The sequence below is a fragment of the Magallana gigas genome, chromosome 4 (genome assembly GCF_963853765.1).
Source record: "Magallana gigas chromosome 4, xbMagGiga1.1, whole genome shotgun sequence".
Taxonomy (NCBI): domain Eukaryota; kingdom Metazoa; phylum Mollusca; class Bivalvia; order Ostreida; family Ostreidae; genus Magallana; species Magallana gigas.
This window is the reverse complement of record NC_088856.1, coordinates 26,674,453-26,700,695: the sequence shown is the minus strand read 5'-3', so window position 1 is coordinate 26,700,695 and position 26,243 is coordinate 26,674,453. Positions and strand designations below refer to the sequence as shown.

At 33.5% G+C, this 26,243-nt stretch overlaps 2 protein-coding genes and 1 long non-coding RNA gene across 4 annotated transcripts; all 3 read left to right on the top strand.

The window, feature by feature from the left end:
* Positions 1-124: 124 nt before the first annotated feature.
* On the top strand, positions 125-7,109 carry LOC105324935 (chitobiase). Of its 2 annotated transcripts, none has more exons than XM_034450771.2 (8): positions 125-284; positions 780-1,491; positions 1,732-2,165; positions 2,533-3,270; positions 3,662-3,902; positions 4,907-5,159; positions 5,585-5,725; positions 6,518-7,109. In XM_034450771.2, the coding sequence occupies exons 2-8, from the start codon at positions 783-785 to the stop codon at positions 6,579-6,581; spliced, it is 2,580 nt and encodes an 859-aa protein (XP_034306662.2). In that variant the 5' UTR covers positions 125-284; positions 780-782; the 3' UTR covers positions 6,582-7,109. The 2 variants fall into 2 exon arrangements, with proteins under 2 accessions (XP_034306662.2, XP_034306665.2); XM_034450774.2 differs by lacking the exon at positions 125-284 and adding an exon at positions 450-575.
* A 3,867-nt stretch (positions 7,110-10,976) lies between these two features.
* On the top strand, positions 10,977-13,441 carry LOC117682678 (galactoside alpha-(1,2)-fucosyltransferase 2). Its single transcript, XM_034450775.2, has 2 exons — positions 10,977-11,210; positions 11,921-13,441. Exons 1-2 carry the CDS (start codon positions 11,189-11,191, stop codon positions 13,084-13,086), a joined length of 1,188 nt encoding a protein of 395 aa, XP_034306666.2. The 5' UTR covers positions 10,977-11,188; the 3' UTR covers positions 13,087-13,441.
* Positions 13,442-15,608: 2,167 nt separating this feature from the next.
* Positions 15,609-23,995, top strand: LOC117688677 (uncharacterized). Its single transcript, XR_010713034.1, has 5 exons — positions 15,609-16,584; positions 18,181-18,343; positions 19,470-19,555; positions 20,532-20,627; positions 22,423-23,995. It is a non-coding gene; the product is annotated as an uncharacterized lncRNA (long non-coding RNA).
* The last annotated feature ends 2,248 nt before the right edge of the window (positions 23,996-26,243 follow it).

Here is a 26,243-nt window from a genome sequence, read left to right as displayed (position 1 = left end):
CCTTATCCATCCATCTTCTTTAGTTTTCTGTCCGGAAACTTTAATTTACAACCGTTTAATCTAGTTTATCGACTGAAAAACTATGATAAGCTAATTTTTGTGAATTTGGCGTGCCATATGTATCGGTACATTGGTACAACTTACTGCAGACCGACGCCCCTTATCTCCGTCGATTCTCATCGGTTTTCACCGGTTGAATCGGCTTGGAAACAAAATACGCAAGGGAAATGTAAAATTTGTACATTTCGGGCACATTTGTATTAGAAATTATAACTTATCAACAGGTAACTTTGATTTTTTTTATGCACGAATTAAATAATGAAATGTATAAACTGAGTGTAAGATCTCGAATTATCTCTGTCAATATTTCAGTCAATATCATGAAAACTTGTCGTCATTTATTGTTTTTGGATGAAGGCAAAGAAATTCCTCTAATCAAGGCCCAGTTTATATTTTGCATGTAAATATGAAAACAATATTTTATCAAAATCTGTAGCATAATATTACCACAGTTGTCACAGTTGACATCACCCGTTCTAAAGTGCGAACCGGCGTACACTCTGACAATAACGAAGGTACTGTCCTTTGGTTGTGCAAATTAAGATAAGTGAGGTTTTAAATTAGGAATATTTAAATGACTTAGATTAACCAATTTCTGCCTCATCGTATTTCGCCACAAGCCCAACAAAAGTCTGATCCTACTATTTCACTTCATTGGATGTAACTCTTTGAATTAATTTTTATTTAGTAATTAAACTTCATTACATGTGTACTTTTAGACAATGGATCAGTCGCAGCTGGATCAGATTGCAGATAAATTGGACATAAGGTATTCGGTTCTTGACAATCTTAAAGATGGGAAATCCACATACAGATCTCAAATTGTCATCACTAACGAGTCGGATATTCCGCTGGATTACAAATCCAACTGGAAAATCTACTTTTGCCACATCCGAATGGTGGAGCCAGGCTCGCTTCCAAAGCACAACCACGCAGAGCTCAAAAAAGAGGGCATTAGATTCTCACATGTTAATGGGTGCTTGTTTACACTGGAACCTTTGAAGAATTTTACCACACTGAAGAAAGATGAGAGCATTACAATTAAGTTCAAGTGTCAGTATTATTGTGTAGCAAGGACAGATTTATTACCTAATTGGTACATTGTGGCCGGAAAACTAGAACCACGCATTATTAAATGCACAAGCGACTCGGGCCTGAGTTTCGTGCAGCCCTTTGATAAGCCGGAAAAATGGAAGAGATTTCACTATAAACAAGAGAATGGGGTAATGAGAGTAGACAAGTATAACCCATATACGCCAGAAGAAAGGTTTAAGAGGAATGCAGTGGAGGATCTTGGGAAACCTGGTTCGCTAGTTTTACCAACGCCTGCCAAGGCTACCTATCTTTTGGAGAAAGCTGCTGCCCTATCAGTAGATCAGTTTACAATTTTTAGTGATAAAGAGTTAGAAAATGAAGCTCTTTTTTTAAAAGGTGGGTATTTTATACTTCCGAAATAATCACTATAACATTTCCATGCATAGACTTCTCTCTGAATATATTGACCAAATTTTTCCTTTGTGTTGAGGAAATTGAAGTGTCTTATTACATTATTTAAAAGTATTACCTGAAAAGTGAAAATGTTTTCATTTTTTTTTTTGGCTTCACAGAATTATTGGAATGTAGTTATAAAAAATAAGTACATTTCATGTGTTTTTATATATTTTGCTTCAGACAAGCTAGGATCAGAGACCAAAATTTCCAATGACATTTCCTCAGTACCATCATCAAAATTTAATGCTATTACTCTGAGACTGAAGGACACTAAAGATGACCACAGTCTCTCCTCTTCCTACAAACTCTCTGTTAACCCTGAGATCCCAAGCATCAGCGTTGAGGCCAGCGACCCTTCAGGAGCATTTTACGGCATCCAGTCGTTGCTTGCCTTACTGGAAAATGAAAAAGTACCCACAACAGAAATAGAGGACTATCCCAGGTTTCCCTACCGAGGTATGCATCTGGATGTGTCCCGGAATTTCCATGGGAAACACCAGATCATGAAGCTGCTAGACATCATGGCTAAATATAAAATGAACAAGTTCCATTTCCACCTTACTGATGACGAGGGATGGAGACTGGAAATTCCAGGGCTGGAGGAACTCACAGAGGTTAGGGTCCAAGAAAAATTCATAGGGATTATTTTGATTTTTTAAGATGTCATGTTTAATTTCAATTTAAATGTACTATTAATAAAGTCTACTTTTAATTATTATGAATTAGTAGAAAGTAATTTTACCTGAAGTTTTAAAAAAAAAAGGAGACATTTTTCTGAGAAAAAATTATCTGCTAAATCTCTTAATTTCACATACTTTTTTGAAAATGTGTAATCTATTGTTAAGATAGGGGCCAAATACATTGTATGTGCATGGGTACTTATGTACAGTGTATTAAAAATGATTTTCCTAATACTCAGTTTTATAGATTAAGAACTGTACCGTGGGTTTATACCAAAAAGACTTTTATCTAATTTTTCAGGTTGGGAGCAAAAGAGGTCATGACCTCACAGAGAGAACTTGTATTTTACCTATGCTAGGTTCAGGGCCTCACTTAACTTCCTCAGGGACGGGGTTCTACACTGTGGAAGACTATCAGGAAATTCTCAGGTACGCCAAACAGAGGCACATAGAGGTGATCCCAGAGATTGATATGCCAGGTCATAGTCATGCAGCCATTATGGCCATGAAGGCCAGGTACTACAAGTACAAAAAGACTGGTGACACCGAAAAAGCCAAAGAGTTCTTGCTGTGTAGTGTGGACGACTCCTTGCATGCCCAATCCGTGCAGATGTATTCAGAGAATTCCATGGATCCAGGATTAGACTCCACCTACAGGTTTGTGGATAAAGTGGTAGCTGAGGTGCAAAAGATACACGAGCCGGTGGCACCCTTGCGGACATTTCATTTCGGTGGTGACGAGGTTCCGTACGAGACCTGGGAAGATTCGGAGGCCTGTATTGCTCTAGTGAAGGATAAGAAAGTTAAAGGCTTCTCCAAACTGATGGAATACTTTGTGAAACGTGTGGCTAAGATCGTGGCCAAGCACGACCTAGTGATGGGGGCGTGGCAGGACGGAGTGATCCACGATGAGGTGTTTCTAGAGCCAGTGGAGAGGAAGGAGTTCCCGAACAAAGAGGTGCATGTGTACACCTGGCAGAACGTTTGGGAGTCGGGCCTGTCTGGTTGTGCCTACCGACTGGCCAACAATGGCTATAAAGTAAGTGCAGTGCTGCTAACAGTAATTATATTACACTGCGGAGAGAAATATGCTTCATTATAAGTATAGTTTACTAACACTGAAATCCTATTTGTCTTGAATGTTCAGTCTGGCAAATATGATACTAAAAGTTATTAATTTTCGGATTATGAACAAGTTCTTTTTTTACAGATTTACTGTGTAAAATTTATACAGTAAATTTACTGATTTACAAATTTACTGGCTCTTTTTTTAATTTAAAATATTAATGCTGTAAAGCAATAGAGTCAGTACACGTACTTGTTAATTTATTCAATGTATATTTATATTCAATGTGTATTCAGTAATATTAGGCATATGTTTCAGAATTTTTTGTACATGTATATCAAATTTTTCAAATTTTACATGATAGGTTGTGATGGCCCAGGGCACTCACTTATATTTTGACCACCCTTATGAGCCTGACCCCGAAGAGAGGGGACTGTACTGGGCATGTAGATTCTGTGACACCAGAAAGACTTTTGGCTTCATGCCAGATAACATCTACGCTAATGCAGATGTGAAACTATCTGGGGACCCAATCAGCATGGAGGATTTGTTATCCAAACACCCTGAGGACCACGATCCCCTGAAAAAGCATGAAAATATTTTAGGTAATAAAATTTGAGTTAGAAGAAAAATCCATTTCAACTATTTGTAGACAAGAAATCTTTTTTTATAGTTTTAGTTAAAACAGCTTGTACTTTAAGATTTTTGAATGCAAAGAGATTGAATGATATATTTCTCTTCTTATGACGAGAGAATAAGACGAGTGTTAGAAAAACATTTCTCCATATGTCAGTTAAACTTGATATCAATATATAACTGTTGGATGTTTAGATGGACACTTACGAAAAGAAAATTATCAGGGCCCTGTTGTTCAGTGATCAATCTGTCTGTCCGTCCTTCCATCTGTCCGTCCGAGGTCACGTTGTCCAGGGCATATCTTCTCTCCCCTTGGCCCAATCTGACTCATACATGTACTTAACCTACAGAGTGCCTTTGGTGATATGTGTGCAGTGACCTTGAACCAAGTTTCAAGGTCACTGCAGTTTAAGGTCATAGCAGAATTATATGAAAAATCCTCGTCTAGATCATATATTCTCTCTCCTTGGTCCAATCTGGCACATACTTCACCCACAGAGTGCCCTTGGTCACAGGGTGTGCAGTAACCTTGAATAAGTTTCTTTGTCAAGGGTCAAGGTCATTTCAGACCACAGGAAATTTTCAGAGCATATTTTAATTCACTTTGAGTCTCCTATCTGCTCCTCCTTTAGCCCTATCTGACTCATAATCCAAATAAACAGAGTTTTTGGGTAAAGGGTATGCAGCAACCTTAAACCAACTTTAAAGCTTAAATTTGAAGATCTCTTTGAAATTCAGTTTTATACCACAAATTATTTCCCATCAGCTTAATCTTGTTCATATTAGGCTTAAAAAGCCTGTTGGTAAGAAGTAATGAGCCTGACCTTAAGTTTTATGCCAACCTGAAATTTTTTTTTCAAGTCATAGGTCAATGTCACATCAAAATCCTCTGAAATGCTTTTACATTCCATTTTGCATTATTTCACCATCTCATTGATGTCTAATTTCAATTATTTCCCTTCACATTATCCAGGAATGCAAGGACACTTGTGGACTGAACTAGTTAGGACCTCAGATGAAATGGATGCCATGATTTTCCCCCGTCTGCTTGCGGTCGCCGAAAGGTCCTGGCACAAAGCGTCATGGGAAGACGTCGAAAATAGCTCCTCCAGAAAGGCCAGGATGAACAAGGACTGGACCATGTTTGCCAATACACTAGGCTACAGAGAACTCAAGGTGCTAGACAGAATGGGAGTGGCCTATCACCTGACACCTCCAGGGGCCAGGTAGTTTGAATACTTGAAATCAAGTTATTTTGGTCATTTATTGTTCTTGTGAATCTTTTCTGTAATACCGTTATACCTCTTCAGTACTTTTGTTGAAGGTTAAAATATTTGAACTGCAGAACTGTGTTGTATTGGATCTAAAGATCTAGGCTACATTTTACAAAACAATGTACAGCAAAGTCGTAAATAATTCTATTCTCATGGAATGCTCTCTTATGAAAAAAATTGATATGAAACCATTTATTTACAAATATTATGTTTTATATGATTATATTTTACAGCCATGAAAAAGTGATACACTGATTAGTTAATTGTGATTGATAAGCATTCATTAATTTGGTTGTTAAAGTTGTAGGTTCTTTTGTAGTATAACACAGTCCTGTGTCTTATTTGATCTTTAGAGTTGTATTTTATCTAATCCGTAGAATTGTGAAAGGAGAGCTAGAAATGAATGCAGTGTATCCAGGTCTTCCACTCTTCTACAGTCTGGATGATGGCGAGTCATGGCTGCAGTACAAAACAAAAGTGAAAGTAGATGTAAAGTCAGGAATCAAATTGATGTCAAAGTGAGATATTTTATATATCTTATTAAATGAACTGATTTGTCTTTATTACAAATGTTTGTCTAATGTGTACTAATTTTACTGACTTAAAGGTACTTTCCTTTTATATTTGATTCACTTAGATTTTGTACAGATTAAGATAAACTAGTTCTATTTTTGATTTCTATCAAAAATATAACCCAGAAAACTGTTTGCTCTTATTTGGCGCACTTGATTTTTCAAAAAGGTGTACGTCGTGTACACTTTTGTAAATCAAGTGCAGTCGGGTAGCTTAAAAGTATATATCGGGTATACACTTTTCTACACCGAGTCAAGGGCATGTACATGTATTGTTAGGTGAGGCACTAAAACCAATATGGCAGACAAATGTTATGTTTGGAAACTTGAAAAATGATTTTAAGTAATATAGGATTAGAAGTGGCGTATAAGTTGCATTTTGTAAGAAAGCCATTAAATTTGAAATGTGTTTTTTTTATTGCATTTTCATCAGAAAAAAGGCCTCGGATTGTCACGGAACATCAGATACCTTGTTAAAATGGCATCCATTCCCACCATATTTATTCCTGACTTCCATACACTACACCATTTAAGTGCACTTGATGTACAATACAAAATGTTTACACAGGCATACACCAAGTTGAGCTAAACCAAGCATGCCCTTAGAAAGTGTCTTTTTTAAAGAGAAAATATACTGTACTTCTTACAATGATTTTATTATCTCAACGATCATATTCTTTCAAATAGATTTTATTTATGAAAGAATTTTATTAAGATGTATTTTATTTTCCATCGTAGGTCGGCAGATGGTAAGAGAGAAAGCAGAGTCGTAGTTCTGGACCCGAACACAAGGGAAGACTGAAACCTGGTACAAACTCACAAACTCTTCAAGAGTTAGCAAACATCCTGTGATATCAAAACATTTACGTGAAATATCAAGAACTTCCCATTGGTTACAAGGGATATTGACTTTGCTATTCCCACTATTGTTGTTACAGTATAACATTGAATGGTACTTTATTCTGATCAAATATGTTTACTTAATGTTCATGAAGATGTTATTGAATATGGTTTGTTTTATTGGTAGCATTATTTAAAAAAATTTTCTTCTAAGATATGATATGCATGAATTGAATGCACATGGCATACATTAAAAGCATGTATAATGCACCTTAATTTATCATGTACCTTACATGTATGTGTTCAGTGTATGTTGATCACAAAGGAGGTGAATATTTGATTAAATATGCTTTTCTCACGTATTTTAGAACATTTATTATCCATTTGCATACTTTTTAGGATCAATCTAAGATATTTGTAATATAAAGAACAAAAAAAAAACTTGAACAAAATTCTTATGTTACATATTCATACACGTGTAACAATGATTCTGTAATGAAACATTAGAACTATACAATAATTTTTAAAAATTGACCATTTTATTCATCTAGATTGTGAGTATTTATGATTAAGTGAATTAATTACATGTATTTATAAGGAAAATTTAATTTTATTATTTTATAGATAGTGTAAATTTAACACGAAATGCCGCTGTCTTATCAAGATAAATGCATTGTAACCTTTGATGTTATGTACACATGTTTGTGCAATTGAATTTATTTTACAAGTTTATGAGACAAAAAAAACAAATTGAAAAACCTGTCTTGATGGCTCTTTTCTTTCAGGGGGAGACAAATAAAGTGAACTTGACCGTTCAGCTTAATTTAACTTGTGTGAAATTGTTAAATTTTCTACCAATAATTATTTTCCTGAAATAATAAACAGTTCAAACAAATTCACATTATAAAACATGAAGTTTATGCAAAGTACATGGGCGTTCACCAATTATTTTTCGCTCTTCCGTTTGTAAATATTTTAATTTGTTGTTTTGATTATCTCAAATAGTCTTCAAAATAAGGTATAAAAACTTTGTACGAAATTTAACAGTTTATTATTGGAGGAAGCTACCTATGAATTTTGACTTTATATCACTGTCAGTTTTTCTGTATTTTTTTTTTTTTTATATAATTGGAGCAAGGTTTTAATTGAAATCAGGTTTAGTGTACTTCATCAGGATTGGTTTTACAAATAGCTAGCTTTCCTGTTATGCCTATTAAGGGTTAATTCAATATTTTTTCTTAGATTTAGTATCTAGTATCATCTCTTCCCCCTTTAGAGTTCCGTATAAAAAAAATCTAAATGGATACAAATTCTTAACTTTAGAATTATTGCTCAGGTGAGCGATTTGGCTCACGGGTCTATTTTTTTTTTTTAACCTTTCCCTTAGAACTATAGAAGGATTTTACAAGTTAGATAAAGTTTAATTTTTTTCGGATAAAACCTTTTATCAACACTAGATTAAGAATATGCAGTTAAGGGGATACAATGTCACTTCCTATGATATTCTTCAGTGGGTCCCTCTTTCTATGTCAGTTTTTTTTTATAAAGCTGCGTAACAAATAATCGTTGAGGAAGTGAAAATTGATATTCGCACACTTATTCATTGTACAAAAGCGAAACTTTTCATCTCCGGAAAATCGATCAAGTAGAAAATACTGAGAACACGTCAAAAATTCAGTAAATTTGTAAGTCAGCATCGTCATGCGCAGACCTAAAGGGGACCGGGGAAATCTTAAACTTACATATTAAAGTTACCAAAATTACTAATAGGCGTGTAACCCCTTGCAAACATAAATATATCCATACCCCACCCACCCACCCTCCGGGCAATCACTTGGACCCCCCCCCCCCCCATCCCTATATGAAACCGCGCATTTTGGCAACGCATTTGAGAAACTTGCGCAATCAATTATTTTCAAAAGTATTTAGAACAAACAGAGAAAATAACAAAAATCCTGTCAAATGTGGCAGCATGGACATGTACAGGTCTGAAGGGCGCCGGGATCGAGGAATCTACATGTAACTAATTACACTTCTCTCAAAGTGCCTTGTAACAGCGCATGCACCTTCGCTAGCCAAGTACCTCACTTTGTCTTTTCTTTATTTTGAAATCCATCTTCTCATGTCAAGGGCCGGTTTCTGATCCGCACCGCTTGATCAGAAACCCCTTGACTTGGGAAGATGTTTGAAACCGAAGTAGGGGCAGATATATGACAAAAGAAACTCTTATTATAATAAACAAATATTTTTTGTTTTGTTTTTCGACCAGTCAATCAAACTGATTTAATCAGCCAATCAGATTGGTCCGTATAATTACATTAGGTACAGACACGCTTCGATCGGCCACCAGATACAGATCTTACGTCTATACTGTTTATATATTATAAGCCTACAGACAGCTGTGCGATGTGCGCTTACGTGTGATCTGTAGTTTTATCAAGATTGTCTGCTCAAAGATTTTGAACAACAGTTGTACTTGAAAGTCAATCGATGATAATTTAAGTTGCTCCAATAACATGAGGATAGGTTCTGGTATCCACTTCATTTTCATTGTTAAAAATAACGGCACGTTTATCGGTTGTAAAATAATGTAAATGGATTTTGAACAGTTCCCATTGAAAAAAAAAATCTTTACAAAAAGATATGATTTGAAAAAAAAAATTCCACGTACGAATATGGGGGTGGGGTGGGGGTAGTTGCCTCATTTTGTTTGCCAGTTTTAAACTAAAGTCTTGATTCTACATTTAATTTTAATAACATGAATTTGCTTGATAATAGTGAAGGAAAAATTTAAATACAAAACTCTCACCACACTTCTTCAACAAGCACTTCCATGTACGATGTATGGACCAGTTATGTTTTGAATCACTTTCTCTGAATTTTAATTAACTTGCTCAAAGTTACTGTTTAACAGCTTTTTTCTTCTTCTTTTTTTCGGCTTCTTTTGACTATTTCATCATTAAATCTCGCTATAAAAGTTCTCTTTCGAAAAAAGAAAACCCCGAATGTATTATAGTAGAAAGGAAATCAAACCATATCTTTTCTGGGGATTTTATTTTGTATAGGATTAGTCATATATTTATTGAGGAAATGAAAGCAATGTAGCAACCTTTAATCATACACTGTCCACTAATGTATATAATGTTGCATTTAGTGGTCAGGATGATGACCCCTAATTATATAATTTTATCATTATAACAAACAATCTAGCCGTCCGCTTTATCTACAAGGAACAATAGACACTTTTTTACTTACTTACTCACTTACTTACTTACTTACTTACTCACTTACTTACTCACTCACTCACTTACTCACTTACTTACTCACTCACTCACTTACTTACTTACTTACTTACTTACTCACTCACTCACTCACTCACTTACTTACTTACTCACTTACTTACTTACTTACTCACTTACTTACTTACTCACTTACTTACTTACTTACTCACTTATTTACTTTTTTACTTACTTACTTACTTACTTACTCACTCACTTACTTACTTACTTACTTACTCACTCACTCACTCACTCACTCACTTACTTACTTACTTACTTACTCACTCAGTTACTTACTTACTCACTTACTTACTTACTTACTTACTTACTTACTTACTCACTTATTTACTTTTTTACTTACTTACTTACTTACTCACTCACTCACTTACTTACTTACTCACTTACTTACTCACTTACTTACTTACTCACTTACTTACTTACTTACTTACTTATTTACTTTTTTACTTACTTACTTACTTACTCACTCACTCACTCACTTACTTACTTACTTACTCACTCACTTACTCACTTACTTACTTACGTATTTACCCACTCACTTACTTGCTTACTTACTAACTTACTAATCCTCTCGTACCCTGGATCACGTATGAGGCCGTGGAACCATAGACAGGGGTTGTGTAAAATATCTCGGGTTTCTTTAAAAAAAACCAATCAAACAAACAAACAAAAAAATTAGACTGGACATCTTGTAAATAAACCCTTTATTCAATTATGATCATTCTGTTATATTGTGTAAATTTTGAATTTACTATTAATATGAGAATATTTTCTTCTTCCAAAAATATTATTACGGGAATAACATTGCATGACAGTTTATGTATTGTCAAAAATTGGAAGTCATTATCAATGAATAAAAATATTCAAGAAAGAGTCATTTTTATAATTAATAACGGAAAACAAGTACACGTGGACTTTATACCATCCCCTATATATCTTTGTAAAGTTATTATTATGATTTATGCGAAATACCTTGGCATGCAAATTATTTTTAAATATTCAATATTAACATCAACAGCAAGCTGCTATGGACATTCTCTCAATGGGAGATCCCAACGGTGTATCAAACGCATCTTCGCTGATCGCATTGATATATCATTACAAAAAAGGTAACGTATACGTATGAATATCAATTATATTTATTTTCCAGAAGCTTGTACAGATGGCCGATAGATGCAGTCAATATGGTCTGCTCGTTTATTTATGCGTGTGTGATTGCGCCTATAGACTCAAAAACAAAGGGTAGCTATATCCTGACACTAGTAGCGGAGACATGTATGGAGTATATATAAAGGGTAAGCTTTTTAAAAAAGGAGGCTCGGTGGTCAGTATATTAACCATCAGATTTACATAAAATTTTAAGATACGATTTGTGTAGCTGTATACTATTAGAACCATTTTTAACAAGAGCTTGGACTTTGGGTAGTTGTCTATTTCATTGCTGGCCAGGCCACTCAGTCATGGCTCTTTGAAATCAACAAGATTTGTCTGGCTTTTGAGCAAAGATTACGCAATCGGTGTGCATTTCGCCTCAAACCAGCGTCATTTTAACTTGTTTTGATAGTTACATCCTACTGAAAGTCCAAGGCCTTGTTAAATGATTCTATTTAGTAAAGAAAATATACATATATTTTACCTTTTAAATTTGAGGTACTTTCCTATATTTTTTATAGAGCTCTTCTTCTAAAAGAGATCAATACAGTCTTAAAATGGTCACGACCATCGAGCCCTCTTAACTGATGTTTTTCACCCCATCTTTTCAGAATTATTTGATTTGAATTACGAGATACACCGTACCTACATTGTATATAAGTACGTGTCTTCTTTCATTATTTGCTTGTTTGACATTTTTGCTATTTATTCAGAAGTTCAAAGGAATATGAGTTTTTGATTTTTTTTTAAAGTGTGAGTTAAAAATATTTAAAGAAATGTTTCAAAAAATAAAAAAAAAAGAAGACAAGGGTTTTTATATTTAACCTTTTGATGAATGTTTTATATGTTACAGGTGTCCTATTGTTTGTCTACATATTCGTCGTCTGTGGAATACTATACTGTAATCACGTTGCCCAGAGGTTCTCATTGTTGAACAAAATGTTTTCCCAAGGCTTTAGCCCGAGTGCTATCAACACTGACATGATTAGTAAAATCTTTGTAATCAATTCAACGTCAGCGAAAAGAATAGAGTCCATGTCTTACCACCGCTTCATTGTCGAAGAAAATAATAATCTAAATCAGACATCGATGGGAAGAAATTCAACTTACGAACAATCAACATCAAATGCATTGGAAAGCGTTACCATGAAAACCGTGGAACTTCCAACTTCTTCGACGACAACGAAATCCAAATTTTTATTGTGCACTGGTACCATGGGGAGATTGGGCAATCATTTATTCGAGTTTGCCTCAGGATACGGCATCGCGGCTAAAAAGGATATGCTGTCCGTCATTCGACAGAAGGGTCTTGTTGATTCTATTTTTGAGCTGAAAAATGACAGCCGGCTTTTGTTACTGCCAGATTTGAAGGAATGTAAAACAGTCCCCAAGCGGTTTGAGAGATGGTGTAGTCGATATGATCCTCGATTGGAAAACTTCACGGTAAATTCCAACCTTTGGATTGGATGGGGTTTGCAATCTTGGAAATATTTCAACGACTCATATCGGGAATTGCGTGAACAATTAACGTTCAGAAAACACATTCGAGATAAAGTAGTTTCAATTCAAGAGGGCATTTTGAAAAAATTCAACTTTACGTCACGAAGTGACGTCACTTTTATAGGTGTGCACATACGTCGAGGGGATATGTTAACGGACCCTCTTGGCTATGACGTAGCTACGCCTGAATATCTTTCACGTGCAGTCACGTTTTTCCAAAACTACTCGAATACAGTTTTTACTGTTTGTACATTGGATTTAGAATGGTCAAAACAATACATGCCCAAAAACATCAAAGTAGAATTCATTGTCGGGAATTCACCGGAAGTAGACATGGCTCTTCTTGCGTTTTCTGATCACGTTATTCAAACAGTGGGCACGTTCAGTTGGTGGTCTAGCTGGCTAAACAATGGAACCGTCATATATTACAAATGGCCCGCCAAGGAAGGCGGGAAACTTCGAAAGACATTTAGTGCTGATTATTCTGACTATTTTTTGCCTCACTGGATTGGAATGTGATGCTTAAAGATTCTAGTACCATAATGCATTCATCATTCAATGACATTTTTCATATTTACAAAATGTAACACTTTGTAAAAATTAATCGCATAAATTTCTTTTGAAGGGCGTATAACTCTTTAAAAAAATAGCATTAACAGTTTATTTAATTGACTACATACTTTCGCCTAAACTTGGTTTAAGGCATTCTCATAATTAATTCAAAAGACGTATGAAATGTAGCTATGATTTATAAGAATCGATTAATTCACCTCAGTTATGTCAATTAACTGCCTTTATCTAATCAAGCCTCTTGGTGTAATTAGCCACCCAATGTTCTCTACAGCTTTTTCTTGGTTGCTACACTCGGTTTTTTTTTAAAATAATTTTTCATTGAGAGTTCCAAATTTATGCTTGTCTTACAAACTTAAATTGTTTCTTTTTTACCTACTTGCGTAGGATAGTATGAATGGGTTGTCTTTTTTTTCAACGGCCATAGCCTCAGTCCCTTTTGGTCTTTGGGCCTATGGAGCAAAAACTGTTTTGTACTCATTACGGGACTCATTCGACATGCGTTGATTTGGGAGCGGGGCGGGGGGAGGGGGGCGGGGGGGGGGTTGCAATATTCAAATTTCTTTAAATTACATTATAGAATTACGAAACTGAAACTTATCTTAAAAGATCACCCAACTATTATACTTATACTAGTATGTAATACAGTTAATTGATTTCTTTTAGATTAGAGAAAGACCTTAACTTCACATAATTATATTTACTAAAGTCATAAAACTACATTACCTCTGCCCCTTCCATATTACTTTCATCTTTCAAAGAGGGATTATCATAGTAATTTTTATAATATGCCGTCTAAAATAAAAAAAATACTTATTTCTAAGCCTGTTAATAATTTACAAAGTGTGATTAATTTCAATAATCCCCCGGACCCTCTCTTAATCTGAAATCTTTGCATTTCTGGCTAATTTTGGCATTATTTAACATAGAGTCCATTTTGATAGTTTTGGGTTGTGATTGTATTTTGTTTTTGTTTATGTATTTTTTTTGGGGGGGGGGTTGTTTTTGTTTTGTTTTTTTTTTTTTTTGTTTTGTTTTTTTTGTTTTTTTTTTGGGGGGGTCGGGGGGGGGGGGGGTCTGCAAGGGTTTCTTAACATTTAAAGATAACATAAGCTTTATGATGAAAATGAGAAGGGTTATTGAAATGTTCGAATATGTCAGATATATTTTCACATTAAAAGAACATCATTTGAAGCAATACCTTTAATCCAATGGTTTCTTTGAGGAGTTTTGTTTTGTTTAATCGTCCGTTTGTTTGTTAGTAATCGATTATATTTGCCTTTGAAATGTCAATAACTTTGATGAAATTTTTTTTTTGGAAATATATTTATCAGAATTCTGTGTATATGATATTTTAAAAATGTATGATACATTTTGAGGGTTGAAATCCAGGAAAAAACATTAAAGAGGCTATAATTTGATTTTTTTGTCTTTTGTGTTATAAGAAATTAAAAAAAAATAGAAAAGCAACCCATTTTTCTATCAACTGTAACAGGTCGGGTACACTACCTTATATGGATTGTATTATTTAACACGTGACCGTATTTTCGTCAAACAGATTCTCCAATCCAATGAATGAGTTGCAATGCATGACGGTCTAAAACGTGTTTACGATTCAACAAACGCACGTGGTTTTTGTCTGTTTTATTCACAATATTTAATTTCTTTCCGGAATGTTTGTACACCTTGATTTTTACATTAGAAAGTAAAAAAGGAATGATTACGTACCATGAACTTTATTCCATGCTGACATTGAAAAATACTGTTGTTTTACTTGATCAATTGTTGCTTCAAAAATGATCTGTATCAAACGACTGACAAACATATGCAAACAAGTACAAACAGATTTTGATAAGAAAAACCTGCACAATTGTGTATTGGTGGCTTTATTATTGTGCACTAGAAATGAATACAGGTAACTGTACATTTTTAACATACGTGAATAGTCACGGTAGTAGAATGCACAAATATACAAACGCAGAAGTTCAAGCTATGCAGCATATAGTATTTTGTCCGTTAAGCATTCTGATGAATGTCCCTGAAGAAAATATCAACGCGCATTCTATTAATCTTGTCCCACACTGCACGAAAAGTCGCGTTTAATATAATTTTATAGATTCGTTTACCAAATTATATTTCTTGTTTTTAATATAATTTGTGTATAACGTTATATTATATGCAAAATATAATGTCATTTACTTGATTGGATTTTATAATAAAGTATAATTAGATTTAATGCGATATACAACAAGAATAATGTAGTTTAATAGAAAAAATTATACGTTTCGTTTAAGAAAATTGACATTCATACGTAAATACATTTATACATAAAGTTTAATAATGTTTCTGGTATTCAGGAAATATATATGATAATTGATGTGTCAATAATATGTTATTTTATACAAAATAAAATGTTGTTTACGTACTCATTATTGCAAATACACAAAATCGTCTATATGTATCAAACTAGCTGATCATTATGTTCTGATTTAATCATGGGAGGGGTTCGAGACGGTAAACACAAAACATCCTAATGATTATTTTTTCAGACACGTATAAGTAGATTAGATACAATATACAAAAAAGAATAATAAAGTTTAATAGAAAAAATATATAACTATGATAATTTTAGTTTGATCTTTATATGTAAATTTGCTTATACTTGAAGTTTAACTAAGTTTGATTTGCATTAAATATACGTGATAATTAATGTGCCATTAATACATCTTTCATTTAGAATAAAATATTGTTTATACACTGATACAAACAGACAAAATATCATAAAGCATCCAATATTATTATATGCTGCAGCTCTGAACTTACATGTACGTGGAAGGGGTTTGGGACGAAAAAAAAACCCCACTAAATTAATCACTTCAAGGAAATATTTGATTTGTAGTAAAAAAAAAAAACTCACAAAGCAAATAAAAAATATTTCACTATAACAATTGATTCAGGATGAGAGAGAGAGAGAGAGAGAGAGAGAGAGAGAGAGAGAGAGAGAGAGAGAGAGAGAGAGAGAGAGAGAGAGAGAGAGAGAGAGAGAGAGAGAGAGAGAGAGTTTGTTTAACCTCTACGCGCATGCGAATCAAATTAAGCCAATCAAAAATCGAGAGAATTCTGAACCCGCCAAGCTGCGATGGAGATAACATGTCGGATTCGATTTAAGTAGCGAAGTAGATCTATCAGAATTTAGTGCTCTTGGACTGATGAATCATCAGATTCGTACAACGACGAAATCTTTAGGAAAACATCCATTGTCAAGACTATTGTCAAGTGCCGAAAGGGAAGAAAAAGTCACCACCATGTCAAGCAGGTAGAGCGCTCGTGAGAAACAAGATGGCGAAACAGTCCCACAACGTCAGTCCTTTGCCTCAACTTCTGTTCTTACATGTAGCAGCACCTTGGAGATAGGTTCGCCGGCCAGTGGTACCAGTTGTTTAATAGGTATGGTGGTGATTACGGTATCGATAAACAAGCGTCCCATTAACACATGCTCTTGTAATTTTATAGTTACTTCCCCTTGTGAACATGATTATTTCCCTTGTAAGAAGTACAGTCAACTCGTAACCAAACTGATTTGTAATCAAATAGTCGGATAGTCCGAGTGAAAAATAACTTCAAATTACATGATTATGCCCACAGTCATAACTTTTTAATATTGATATTCATTTCAATAAATATTGTCGGGTATGTCATATTATCAAATTACCATATTATCTACTGGTATAAGTATTTGTACTCACAGATGCTTGGGGACGGGACCCCCAACCCCCATATTCACCCCTCCCCCCCCCCCCCCCCCCCCCCACATTGACAAGTTATTTTTTCACCATTTGACACCTTATGAAATTAAAGAGACCATCATTTCCGGCCGGTCAGTACTTTTTCAGTTATGAGCCCGTCCTATGATATCGCGGTAGTTATATTATTTTATTAAAAAATCTATCAATACGAAAATATTTCCAGAAACTAATGTTTTGTGAGTTTATATACCTCAGTAATGTTTAACGTGTCTGTTTTCAATGTCTAAAAATATTCCGACATAAAATGTCAATTTCAGTGCGTGCTACTATAAGTAAACAGAAATACCGCGATACCATAGAACCAGTGATATAATAGAAACAAGTATAAATAATTTAAGGATTTCCTAGCGAGGTGTCAAATTTTACAAGATGGTGTCTGCTGACATTGCAAATTCTTTGCTTTTTATACCAGGGGTATATATTTTATTTCTACATAGCTTTTGCGTTAATTGTGTTTTTTAAATGTAGTATAAATCAACATATAGTTAAAAATAAATGATAAAAAAATAACCCGAGAATGGAGGGGGGGGGGAGCAATGATTAAACACACAAGTTTCAAATTTAATCAATGTTGATTATAATTTGTCCCAAGTTATTGCTTCCATCACTTTTTGATGATTTTTTATAAAAATACACCTACACTCAAATAGAAGTACAGTTGAAATCGATGAAATGGAAAATATATCCAAGATATCTCCATTCAATGACACATAATTTTTCACTCATAAAAGTTCACAGGAAGGTAAATAAATTTCTTGCGGAAATTTATAATAGGAAATGTCTACATCTTTTCACCATCTGGAAATCACTTGGAATATATACCTTGCACAAATTTTCGTTATCCAGGCTATTTCATGGCTGGTGCAATGAAAAATCCCCATAGACTATTTTGAGTTGTATATTGAGATCTGAAGGGGCAAAAGCCAAAGGGGTGTTTCAAAACAGATAATCTGAAGATATTTCATATCTATTTTGAGGATGAACATAATTTGAGCACATAGGTATTTATGATTATCAAAATATCAAGAAAAAGTGAACGAAGAAAAAACTCGGGACAGAGTGTAGCTATTAACCAAGAATTGCTACCCATTATAGTCACAATCTGTGACCTATTGATTAAGAGTCGGCTTGGGTATACGAGTCGGTTTGGGTACGACTTGACTTGATTCCCGTTAGAGGCCTAGAATAACTCTTCAATGCCTGTATTTTGATTTATTTTCACTATTTTGATGAATAGGACCAGCATCGTGGCCACTTTTCAAGTTGAGAAAGATTGAGTTTCAGCAGGAAAAAATCTTGGAGGGGCAGAAGGAAATCATCGCTAAATACTCTCTGAAAGTAATCCATCGCAAAAGAAAGGAAATAAGAAAGTTAAAATATGTGTACCCAGCCAAGTACATGTAAGTATATTTGATGTCAATAAAATATTGGTCTGATTTGCTATATTTAACATATAACCGCAAAAAAATATAGGGATGGGACAATACACCAGTGCATCACAGTATATACTTTGACAATATTTGGATCACTACATTTACCATTAATACAACGATACCGTAGTGAACTTTTTTTATATTTTCATAAAATATCCGAGCTTCATATACCAGCTATTTTAAGTCCGCACGCCTAATATGAAAGTACAAAGATGGCAGAAAACCTCATAAAGTTGTCAAATCGATTCAAGCTAAATCTGGAGTGTGGAAAACTTTCGGATTACTTGTTTATGAAAAGTAGTGAATACAAGACGAAAGTAATTTGTAAATTGTTCAACGTTCATTTTAAATATAATGAAATCACTTTGGACATGTGGTAATACATAGACTGATTCAATAAATTTTAAGCCCTTATTCATGTTTTCATTAAGTTGCAATGTATCGTGATATGTATCATATCGCATCTCATGTATCGTGATTTGTACCAAATCTGCTAAGTAAAGTATCGTCCCAGCCCTGAAAAAATTCATGACTGAATTGAAGCTGCAGAATTTTTTTTTCAGTGATTAATCTATTGTAGCTTTTTGTTTAAATGTTTTTTGAATTAGGTTTTGCTGGAATCTTGTTTGGGTGGGGGTGGGGGGCTAAGAATTAGAGGATTATGTGTTACATTCTCTGACAAAAAACAGGAATTAAAACAGTAGGCTTCATCTGAACACAACATTTTACAAAGCTTTGGCTAAAATAAATAAAAGAATTGGGTGATCAAGCCTTTCATTTTTGTTGTACACCTGATTTCCACACCTAAAACTCATGATGTTCTGTATACCTTACTGATTTTTTTTCTTTGCATGTTTGAATGTAATATTGCTGAGACATAACATACATATATTTGATAAGCATAAATGTTGTGTCTGGCTTGTATATTAATATATATTCAATCATTTGTACACATCCAAAATTTTTGTTAATTGTATTATACAGGCTTATACTGTAATGTACATGTGGAGCGTATTGAGAGGAGTTATCTCAATATCAGCAACTATATAATTGTATGGCCTTGGTATGATATTTTGTGAATGCATACTTTCAGATTGCTGTGCATGATGGATACTCCCATGGAATTTCCCTAGGATTGTAGTGAAAAATGAAATCTGATGATGGAAACCAAATATTGAAGTAAAACTTTTTAAAGAATTAATAACTTAGACCACACCAATAAAAAATTTTGTTTGCAGGGTTCGACACTAACCTTAGTCCGTTAGTCACAGACTAATAGATTTTCTTACGGATTAACAAAATTTCTGTCTAGTCAGTCCGGTCAAACTAATAAAAAGTTTTGCTTAAAAAATGTGTAAATTAACGATGTGTGATTGTCGACATTTTAATGGAAAACCCTGACTGTATTTTTATTATCTAGCATATGATACACTGCAGTGATTATAGAGTTACCGAGCAAAACAACAGAGGTATGCAGGATATTATGGGTGACTTGATTATTTCTTTGCCATAAGGGGATGTCCGAGAAAATTAATAGGTTACAAGCACACGTGTTCACAACAACAGCTTCGAAAGGGACGCTTATGTGTTTTTAAAAAATATAGGTGAAACGAATCTCCTGTGAGTTGTTTAATTTAAATGAATTGTTTTACGTTAAATAATTTGTGATAAATTGCTTATTATTTTAAACAGATTTTTAAAGAACTTAGACAATGAAAAGAACAAGGTAGCTCATGCAGCCTGGATCTAATATGCATAGATCTATTTATAACATCTGTAATGGCGGCATACACCTAGTACACAGAGATAGTGAATACGCAGCTCATTGCTATGTACTGCATAGCACAATACAACTAAACATGTGCAACACCTGTAAGAAAAACATTATAGTGTATATTATGCACCCCTTTCTTACAAATGCTATTTAAAAACTCCATACTATATATAAGGCAAATACGGTAATGCTTTTTAATTTATTTCTGACGGGCACATAAAATTGCCTGCGGACTAGTTAAAATGAACAGGCACTAGTCCAGCTGGACTAATGCATCAAACAGTTAGTGTCGAACCCTGTGTTTGTCAGATCCCGCGCTCTTGTAATTAAATAAAACTTTACAAATAATATTCTAATTTTTGTTGCAATGTTATATTTTAGATGCAATAAACAGATATTTCCTGTCTATGCAAGATAAAGGAAGGAGAGAGTAGATTCTTTCAAGAAAGGAATGGATCTGTATCAAAGGAAACAAGGGTATGCCCAATTATATGCACTGCATGTTTTGAGAGTCTAGACCATACATATGTTCAAATGTCCCTGTTTACAACTGCCAAAATCATGAACTTGTATTGAAGTTCTAATTTATGCTGTATTATATACAGTGACTGTTCTATTGATTTAACTTATCTTTTAAGAATAATAAAGAGTTTTGATGTATAAATCGCATTTGCAGATAAGGCAAGAATTAACAGAAATGTAAATACTTGTTATTATGCCCCCTTCAGACAAGGGAGGGAATACTACATTGCTGTTGTTGATCGGCCGGTCCACCAACAATTTCCTTTAACGCAGAGGTTGCTCCTATTGATATGAAATTTGACACACACAGGGGTGTGCAATTACAAAATTTGGCCACTAGTCCAGGGGCTAGTGGGAGTACCAAAGTTACTAGCCCAAGATTCAAAGTTACTAGCCAGACTATTTCGGACATGTCGACATTTCATTTTATTAAAAAAAAACCCTGTATGACACTAGTTAGTATATAATTATTAATATACGAAATATTTATTACTTGCATGTTTTCTGTGGTAGACTAGTTCAAAAATATTCAACTTCATTGATCTCTCACATTTTAGTTACAAAATTGGTTTGGGTACCGTTTATATAATAAAACCCAAACATAACATTGTGAATGTGAACAGACTCTATAAAATCACTGCAACTATCTATGTGTGCATGCATTTTATCCTGTTTAATTTCCATTTACAAAATACAACTATGCAATTAATTACGTAATGGTAAATTTTAATTAAAAATAATGGAAAATGCACAAATAATAATATGCAAAATATGAATTTTTTTTAATTCACCAAGCAGGTCACTTTAAAATGTGTTCATGAGAATAGTTAGTGCAGAAATTTATAATATCTCTGTAATGCATCTCTCTCTCTCTCTCTCTCTCTCTCTCTCTCTCTCTCTCTCTGTAAAAAAATTATATTCAAAAAAGCCAATGAATACATATTACAGAAAAAGGAATCATTTTACAGTGATGTCACTTGAAACAGCCGCACAGGTAACTGCGGAAGCTATGTGCAGTGAGGCGTGACTATCTCGTCTAGCCACTGGTCAGGTCAACACTGTCAGTAAAACTTCAAAGTGTGAAACTTACAGCCGAGTGTTTTTTCTCAGAAGAATGTAGCAATAGAAAAAATGCTTAAGAAATTTTTAGGCTATCATGACTTAAAAGGAGCAGATATTATGCCTCTGTGATAACAATGACGATACACTTTTCCTACTAGGACACTGCAAATTTACCGGCATATTTTGCCAACTCTGGTTATGATTTACTAGCCCGACGGGCTACCACAGTTAATGTTTTTGCTAGCCCGACCTCTAAAATCGATAGCCCCGGGCGTCGGGCGATGGTAATTGCACACCCCTGCACACAGATTCATCATAATAATATTTTGGTCAAGTTTGATTTAGAGTCTAATTGAGCAATTTTTGACAGAGTTATGCCCCTTGGATATGGGAAAATCCCAATTATTTGCTTTTTCGTTCATTTCTCCAAGGAAGAAGGGGACAATTGTGTTTCACAAATATCTCTTGTTTTTTGAAATATATAGTCTCATAACTGCAATAGTGTGTGCAGACAAATTTTCATGATGCACAAACGCCTGTTACTCCTCTTTCAAAAAACAATGATTTAATGCTTAAATAAATTGTCTGAGGAATTTAAAAGGAAAGCCTGAACATTTTACAATGTTGGCTTTTTAAAGACAATATGTGTGTATAAACATGTGTATTTATGTGTGTATATATGTTGTAGAAAACGGAAGTTATACTATAGACAGGCTGTCAGGCTGTATTTAAACAAAAGACCTCCTGGGATGAGGAGAAAAAGAAACAAGTAGAACCTGTATTTCTTGTCGAGTACTTGATGATGTCATCAGAATATGAAAATGATTGGGAAGATGACACAATATATGAAATCACACCTCTAAAGTGGCGCTCTGACGAATGTTTAATTGGACACCAAAAGTTCTGCTCTGAAATCCAAATGTTCAAAAAGGCAAAGTATAAGACGTATAAGGACCAACAATGAATCATCTAGAGACAAACCAGAAAATATATCAAATGAACAGAAATGGGCCATTTGAGATTTTTAAAAGAGTTGCAACTGTCATGTATAATTAGCTCACCTAAGCTGAAAGTTATTATATGGTTTTACTGATATGCAAGCATTTTGACATATACATTGTTGATTGTATAAAATTGTTAACTCCGTCCCATGGACAATTTTTGTTCCTCGCTAGAGGTTCATATTTTGATGTAGGTTTATTATCCATGTATAAAGAGTTGTTTAACACTTCTTGAGAACTGCAAAGCTCAATATGTGATATGACTATAAAATCATTGCAAAATAGCTTGATGTATTGTTGTAGTATGATGAACCTAAAAATATGCTGGGTATTTTTTTAAATACAGGATCTGATATTACTTGTTCAACTCATACTGTTATATAAAAGAATATTCATTGTGTATTTTTTTTATTGTTGAATTTTTTTTTATGCTGATCAATTACAGATTAAATTTGGCCATTATGATTTTCAATTTTTGTCATGTTGGCATGTAACCAAGTCATACTTTTTTTATCTCAATTTATTTACAAATATGTTTAAGTTTATTTCCAGTAATTAGTGCATACATCTCTATAGCATAATAGAACTGAAGACAATAGGAAGTTATTTATTTTTAAAGGGAGCTCTGTTGGCAGTTAGTTGCAGATCTTGATACCCAAGTAAGAGAAAGGTGGCGTCTCTGACCGATCCTTTTGCTCTTGCTTGTGGGCGAGTGAGGCTTCCCTGTCAAAGGCTTGTATAAGTTTAAAATCATATATCAAATTATAAACTAAACACATATATGAGTGATATAAAGTGGTTATTTTAATGAATATTTTATCATAATTTGTTTCTTTTGTTCTAAGTAAAGAGTTAAAGACTAGATTTTTGATAATTTATTGAGTAAAGAGTAGTTTTTATGGACATCTAGGCAGTTATACAGGACTTTTTGTATGTATATCTTTCAGAGCTTGTTCCTGAAACTTGGACGTAGACTAGAAAATTTACGGAAAAAATACAATTTTTATCTCAAGTTATTTTAGTCTACATATTTGTACAAGTTTCACTTATATAATTTATTAGCTTAATTAACTCTATAGTGAACAAAATTTGTTGTTTAAAATATACAGGAGACAATGCAAGAGTATTTTGAAAGGGCTTTGCTGGCAGTAAGTTGCAGATCTTGATACCTAAGTAAGAGAAAGGTGGTGTCTCTGACCGATCCTTTTGCTCTTGCTTGTGGGCGAGTGAGGCTTCCCTGTCAGTTTCTTACAGATGCAAGGAATAAACAAACAAGACTTGATAAGACATTTCTGTGTAAAATAATGGGGAACTGTTTTCTTTTTATGATAAGTAAGATTGAGTTGAATATTTATAGTGTCATAACTATATTTTACATTCTGTACATGCATATGCCAGGTCTTATTTCAGACCTTAATAGGATAGACTAGAAGAATTTTTATTGAAAGTGAATTTTAAGCAGGAGACAATGAAAGAGTATTTTGAAAGGGCTTTGCTGGCAGTAAGTTGCAGATCTTGATACCCAAGTAAGAGAAAGGTGGTGTCTCTGACCGATCCTTTTGCTCTTGCTTGTGGGCGAGTGAGGCTTCCCTGTCAGTTTCTTACAGATGCAAGAAATAAACAATACTTGATAAGACATTTCTGAGTAAAATATTGGGGAAACTGTTTTCTTTTTATGATAAGTAAGATTGAGTTGAATTTTTATAGTGTCATAACTTTTTTAAATTTTGTACATGCATATGCTTGATCTTATTCCAGACCTTATTAGGATAGACTAGAAGAATTTTATTGAATTTCCATGATTTAAATTTACCATTTTGCCAAATTTTGATAATCAATTATTGTTTGCATTGGAAGTTTGTGTAAATTAAAATTACTTTATATACGTTCCAAAATGTTAACTGAATAGTCTGGTCATTAGAATATGTATTTTTCTTTTCTGTATAATAAATTTTCAATATTATAATGTAAAACCTAAGGAATTATTTTTAAAATCACATGAAGTGTTTAAAATTAGAGATGCACATGTACATCCTATTATTGAACAATTTGTTCATTCAATTTAGGATAATTTGGTATTTGTATGCATCATATACCGGTATATAAATATATAGGGTTTTTTCAATGCTATTACATATAATATGATTGTTAATATATATCTTCTCTGAAGTGGTTTTCATGGAAACTCTTATCTATTTGCAGTTATGAACTATAGAGTATGTATGTAGTATGTATGTTTCTATGAATACATGCTATTTTCAAAATACATGTACTAGGAAAGAGAATTTGTGTGTGCGTGTGTATGTATTTTAGTGACCAGTAAATAAGTAAAAAAAAATTGATTACTTCAGTATTGTCAACTTTCAACAATTGCTTTTCTTTATCTACATGCATTATATAGAAAAACTGACTTTGTGTTGTAATTTATGTTGTATATGAAAATACGCAAGTTAAGCTAGAATTTGTTATTTGCAGACCATGCAGCAATTTTTATGGGTCTGTTTCAGTTGTGTGTTTTTTTCCTACTAGTCCATATAGATTCCATTATTTCCATTTAATGTGTATTAGCCTGCATTTGCTTAAGTCAAATGTGCATTTCATAATTCCAAATTTGGACATTTCACCTAAGTATTTTTTAAGAACTATATCAGAAATTGTAATGGCATCCATTCCATATGTATCTGATCATGACGTACGTATTGTAATTTTCTAAATTGTGACTTTTATGCTTAAAACTTTCAAATGTTTTGCTCTGTAAGAATACATGTATCATTGAGACTTTAACATGCAATAAAATCGAATCTTAAGTGGACTTGTGTGTGATTTTAATTTTCAAAAATGATAGCAAAAACAATTTCAAAGAAAACAACTGGATGTTTGAAGTTATATAAAGATGTATGCGGTGGTTTAATTATTTAATTAAACGAAAATAATAATGACGTAAAATATATACAATTCCAGTTTATATTGGCAGGTTTAATCAAAACATTATCGTCGCATAAACAAGAGGTATAATGTAAGTTGATAAAAGCGTTTATTTGAATGTTTTAGGAAGTTTAAGATATCCGTATATAATTTAATTTTTGACAGTTTATAATGTAAAATGTAAATTAAACGAGAACAAATAATGAATTAAAATTCAACATTAAATTTTATTAACCAAACAAATTTAATATATCCATTAAACTTAATTTTTTTAGCATGTTTAATGAAAATTATATGTTTTATATACAAGAGGTATAATGTTAGTTTACGGAACACTTAAATCTGTACGTATGAGTAAGTTTACAATTTTTCCGACATTATTAAATTTGTTCTTTTACGGAATCCAGTAAACTCATATTAAATGCTAATTATTTTTAAACGTTTTCGGACACACAATATGTAATACTACATACTTAAATTTTAAATAATCGTAACGGTTAAATTGCATTTAAGGTGAAATTAAACGCGACTTTTCGTGCAGTGCCAAATATGGGGTATCACGTGAAAAAACGATACTCACTGC

Excerpts from the sequence above, each read along its gene's own strand:
- LOC117682678 (XM_034450775.2), top strand. The coding sequence starts at position 11,189 with ATGTATGGAGTATATATAAAGG. Across the intron at positions 11,211-11,920 it reads GTATGGAGTATATATAAAGG|GTGTCCTATTGTTTGTCTAC; the intron begins GTAAGCTTTTTA and ends TATATGTTACAG.
- LOC105324935 (XM_034450771.2), top strand. The coding sequence starts at position 783 with ATGGATCAGTCGCAGCTGGATCAGATTGCAGATAAATTGGACATAAGG. Across the intron at positions 2,166-2,532 it reads GGCTGGAGGAACTCACAGAG|GTTGGGAGCAAAAGAGGTCA; the intron begins GTTAGGGTCCAA and ends CTAATTTTTCAG. Across the intron at positions 3,271-3,661 it reads TGGCCAACAATGGCTATAAA|GTTGTGATGGCCCAGGGCAC; the intron begins GTAAGTGCAGTG and ends TTTACATGATAG.